Source organism: Stegastes partitus, unplaced genomic scaffold (assembly GCF_000690725.1).
Source record: "Stegastes partitus isolate 25-593 unplaced genomic scaffold, Stegastes_partitus-1.0.2 Scaffold56, whole genome shotgun sequence".
NCBI lineage: Eukaryota > Metazoa > Chordata > Actinopteri > Pomacentridae > Stegastes > Stegastes partitus.
In genome coordinates, this window is record NW_007577787.1 from 847,444 (window position 1) to 852,672 (window position 5,229).

Consider the following 5,229-nt stretch of genomic DNA (forward strand, 5'->3'; position numbering starts at 1 on the left):
TAGTCTTCCAAGGTCATTTGTCAGTAGTGAAGCACGGATCTGAGCGATCAAAAGAGAGCCGGAGTAGATGTCGGATATGTTATTAACAATGGGATCTTTCCCGTCGTCACATGGCTCCGTGCTCCTCCAGGCTCTTCAGGTTGTCATTAAAACTGTCGAGGGGGAGAAGTCACCTTCTCTAGGACTCTCAGGAGATGCGGAGGCAGTAGCTCTCTGGTAGGACGGAGACTGACTCATGTTTTGAAAACGTGATATGTCAACTGAAGCAAAAATCTCATGAGGAAACTCACTGAATATTGTTCAGTTCCATTTGTGTCACTTTTTTTTTTTTTGTTATTGTTCAAGTGCCTGGCAGTAGTTATGCATCAGGCTCACGTGCATCCAAAATGTCATATAGTTGAGGAAGATAGTTTTTTTTTTCAGTTCCCATTACATTCATTAACAATGACTTGATAGAGTGTGATAGAGTGATGGAGGCTTTGTGGCTTTAAGCAAAGAAAATCTCTCACTTCACTAAAATAGACATTTTGCTACATTTAGATTTTTGTGAGGAACCTTTATGTCAAACAAGATAATGGACGAATTTTTTAGTAAAAGAGGGAGAAAAATTGTAACATAATATCCCGACTGAAGCCTATAAAATTACCTCACTCTGTGATAGCAGACAATACGCTTCAACACCATCCTTTCATTCAGGGTGATGCATCAAGGGAAGTAATTACAGTCACTACTGACAGATCGATGAGTAATGCTGACAACAATACCTTAGTCTATAAAACCCTGATTTCCCTCAGCTGGGTTCTAACATTTACAGCAGACACAGCAACAAAGAAAGTTCTTTGTGTTAAACATACAGTGTGTTTTTTAGGTCTTAAAGAGACTCTTCGCTCAGGGTTGCATGCGCACATCTGAAGGTAAGCTGCCATAATTCATTCTATCGCACTGCATCGGGGCTTTCAGTGGATTTCTCCTTACCTTTTGTACTCACAGCAAATTAAATGAAACCTTTACATCACCTAAATACCTCACTGTAAATGTCAAAGGTACAGACGCTGTGCTAATTATTGCAATTTTCATTTTCAATCCACAGTTGGCGAAAACATTTCACAGCTTTTTTTTTTTTTTTTAAAAGGGGAATCATCAACAATGTGGACCGTGACTCTCGTTCTGTGTTTGGGAAATATTCTCATCAGAGGAGAGGCCAGCGATCAGCATTCAGAACCATTCCCTGTAATTGAAGTCTCCGAAACGGCCTCCCCTGGTCTTTTAACGCTGGAAAAACAGAACTCCAACGGCTCAATTCATCCACCCCGAGAAGCAGGACCAAAAACATCGCACCCTCCTATGTGCTTAGAGTCAGCTGGAATCAGAGACACCTTCAAATACATCAATGTTATGGTCTCTCTGCTCGTGTTTGTAGTCGGAATAGTGGGGAATTCAGCCTTACTGAAAATCATACATGTAAACAAATGCATGAGAAGCGGACCTAACATTCTCATTGCAAGTCTTGCTCTGGGGGATCTAATCCACATTGTGATAGACATTCCAATCAACGCTTACAGGGTGAGTTACCTGCAGTTACAATGAGAAAACAATGCTCTTTATCCTCTCCTCTGCACTCCATCTATTTTAAAACTTCAATCTTAGCTTGATTTATGTTTTTTTTTTTCGTCTTTGTTGCAGCTCTTGGCAGAAGATTGGCCCTTCGGTTTGGCGCTATGCAAACTCGTCCCTTTCATACAAAAAACCTCAGTTGGAATTACAGTGTTGAGCTTGTGTGCTTTAAGCGTTGACAGGTAAGGAGACGAGCAGCACTGTCCTGTGCCCTCCAAGAAAATAGCGTTTGCTGCTTTTTTTTTTTTTTTTTATCTGTGCTTCATCAGCCAGACAGATTTGTTTAGCATTGGCCCTTGAAATGTTCTTTAACTGAAAAGATACATCATTGTTACGGACAACAAAACTTCCTCAAGCCATTACATTTTCTCATTGATTTTGCAGATACCGGGCTGTAGTATCCTGGAATCAAATCAAAGGCGTATGGGTTTCAGTGTGGACAGCAATCGAAATAACTCTGATATGGGTTATTTCCATCCTGCTGGCTGTCCCTGAAGTTGTCGGCTTTGATATGATAACAATGGACTATAAAGAAAAGCACCTCCGAATATGTCTGCTTCATCCAATGCAAACTTCACCGTTCATGCAGGTAATGCGATTTGCATCCGCCGAATGCGACAGGATTAAATTAACAGAGCAACATGTGTTTGAGCAATGTTCAGAAGTGTTGAAAGGAAATGAAATAAATAGTAGCTGTGGCGTTCTTCCTCCTGACTTCAATCAACGGACATGAAGTAGATTCTTGCTGATGCCCTTGTAAATCTATACGTGTGTGTGTGTGTGGATCAAATATTGTGTAATGCACGCTGTATCATAGCAACCGCTGCTCATCGCTGACAGGCTGTTGTGTTTGCTCAACAGGTTTATAAAGCCGTAAAGGACTGGTGGCTCTTTGGCTTCTACTTCTGCATGCCTCTGCTTTGGACCGCCATCTTCTACGCCCTCATGACCAGGAAAATGCTGAGAAATACAAAAAACACCTTGAGCGACCACATCAAGCAGGTTAGAGGAGCATCTTCTACTTTTTTTTGTTTTTGGCATCTTTCCCATTTTTTGGGCTCATCTGTGATTTTTAAAGTGTTTTTAAATTGTTACTGAAGTCATCACTCCTGCACTTTATCTGCTATATCTGTGTTTTAAACTGTTAAATTGTGTTTTAAACTGTTACTGAAGTCCTCACTTCTGCACTTTATGTTTATTTTGTGATTGTTTTCTTGGCCAGGTCACCCTTGTGAAAGATTTTTCGATCTCAATCTGTCTTTTATCTGGTTAAATAAAGGTAAAATATAAAAATAAAGTGAATCATACATCTTCTTTTGCAGAGACGTGAAGTTGCAAAAACCGTCTTCTGCCTGGTGATCGTGTTTGCACTCTGCTGGTTTCCTCTGTACCTCAGCAGAATATTAAAATCAACCATATACGATGAGAAAGATCCAAATAGGTGTCAGCTACTGAGGTGAGAATACGGGAACTTTTTGTTGTTCATTACCCAGCCCACAAGCTTTTGTGCCATTTACCTAATGTGTTCTTTTATTTTTTTTTTATTCAGTGTCTTTCTTGTCCTTGACTATTTTGGCTTAAACATGGCGTCGCTGAACTCCTGCATCAACCCAATCGCGCTGTACATAGTCAGCAAAAGATTCAAGAGATGTTTTAAGGTGAGCGTTTCTCTCTTATAAATCTTAAATTAATCTGGTATATGTTTAAAACGCTGCGGTCCAGATTGGATGAGCTATCATGTGCGTCATAAAGGACATATGGAGTCACGTCTGTAAAATAGTCAGACTGCAGCAAGTGATGACCTGAGGCGGTAATAAGTGAAAATGGTCTGGAAAAACATCATCAGGAGAGGAGAAAAAACACAGACACTTGGCAATATACCAGGCAGTTGGTCACTGAATCAAAGTGACGTGTTATGAGGAAGAAGAAAACATAGCTTGGAGGCATTTTAGAAGGGAAGAAATTTAACAGCCTTTATTGCATTACACGCTCAAAAGAAGATATCTAAAGCATTCTTTCATTTGTTTTGGCTAACGTTTTCGGGGTTTTTTCGCACACCCAAAGTGATGAAGAACTAGTCTTCCACTGCAAAAATGGTTTTAATGTAGTATGCATGTATGTAGTCATACACGTTTTGCTGCTTGCGTTTAACAACAGTCCACACAGAGACATATAGACAGAGCTATTCTCCATGAATTCTGTGGATAAGTACAACGTAAGCAGGATCGCTTTACCGCGTGTGTGTCGTTTTCTGCGAGGCTGTTGGGAAATATGTGCTGTCCTCTGACTGGGTTTTGCGTGTGGTCCTTCAGGCATGTCTGTGCAGTTGGTGTCTACCTCTTCGAGCTGTTACCCATGACGAGGCGCAGTCTGTTTTGAAGTCCAGAATGCAGGATCAAGCCTCAGAGCAGAGCGGCAACATCAAAGCTCACAAGCAGACAGCCACACCTCTTCCTGGGCAGGAGAACACCTTACTGTGTTAACACAAACTCACGTGGAACTGTAAAAAACACTTTCTGAGACTGTCAATATCTTTTTTTTTGTTTTTTTTTTTATTCGGCGGCTTCGGCTATCAAAACAAGAAGCCCCCCTCTGTCAGTAGCTCGGCAACCTTGACATGCCATTCTAATAATGTAAAGTACCTTGTGAATAACTTGGAGCACTGTCTTTTGTAATGCTGTCGTCAGTTGAACATCTGCTTTGGCATGAGCAACCTGGAGTCAGACTGTTCAGACTATTTGCCCTTGAGGCTTGACTCACTCCCAACCATTACATCAGATTTTTACCTAGTACCTATCCTGTATCATGCATCACAGTTCTCAAATCACTGTTTTGGGCACGATGTTAACCTGGCAGCCATCAACAGAAATCTTGTCACAGCTCACCGCCTGCATATATATTATTTTAATTCCGCTTCTGGATTCTAGGAAGACACCGCGCTGCCGGAAATCAAGCAAATGGGAATTCTAAATTATTACGGCGGGTTTTTTTTATGAGGCACGGTTTTTTTAATGTTATGTTATTTTCATCTCTGTTAAGTTTCACACACATACACACAGCCTCTTAAGAGTTTACAGCGTTCCCTTTTTTTTTTCCCCCTCCCTTCTTGAACCTTGAGAAACATATCAAATTGGGTGCCACAAGTAGATTCTGTCTCCGCCACTGAATGACTGATTGATGGTGGCCTATTTTTAATGCATTGTTAAATGTGTAATGCATGGAGACACTTTATAAAAGACCTGAGAGTGGGGAAGAAGGAAAACGAAGATGACAGAATGAGGTCAGGAGGAGAGAGAGGGATGGGGGGTGGGGGGTGGGGAGGAGTGTTGGGGGGGCACCTGATAGGTCTTCCTGTCACAGGACAAGGAAAGCACAAATAGAGCGCTGTTCTTCCAGCTAATGCTGTATCAGTCTGCAAAAATGTCTTGATGCCGCACGCTGGAACGCCTATTAAAAGTTTGTGTCATCCGAGTAAAGTCAGCTTTTTGCAGAAAATGAGCAGTTTGTTTGAATAAAGAGCGTTTGCGATGTTTGCGATGCATCAAGAAAATGTAAAAAGGACATAAATTTTTGATGTTGCTTAAAAGCTAATTAACATTGATCAAAATAAACATT

General features: G+C 41.0%; 1 protein-coding gene across 1 annotated transcript; it reads left to right on the forward strand.

Moving 5' to 3' along the window:
* Positions 1 to 1,146: 1,146 nt before the first annotated feature.
* Positions 1,147 to 4,267, forward strand: LOC103352943 (endothelin B receptor-like). The gene is made up of 7 exons (XM_008275660.1): positions 1,147 to 1,563; positions 1,684 to 1,796; positions 1,999 to 2,203; positions 2,476 to 2,616; positions 2,937 to 3,070; positions 3,164 to 3,272; positions 3,927 to 4,267. The coding sequence occupies exons 1-7, from the start codon at positions 1,147 to 1,149 to the stop codon at positions 4,095 to 4,097; spliced, it is 1,290 nt and encodes a 429-aa protein (XP_008273882.1). The 3' UTR covers positions 4,098 to 4,267.
* The last annotated feature ends 962 nt before the right edge of the window (positions 4,268 to 5,229 follow it).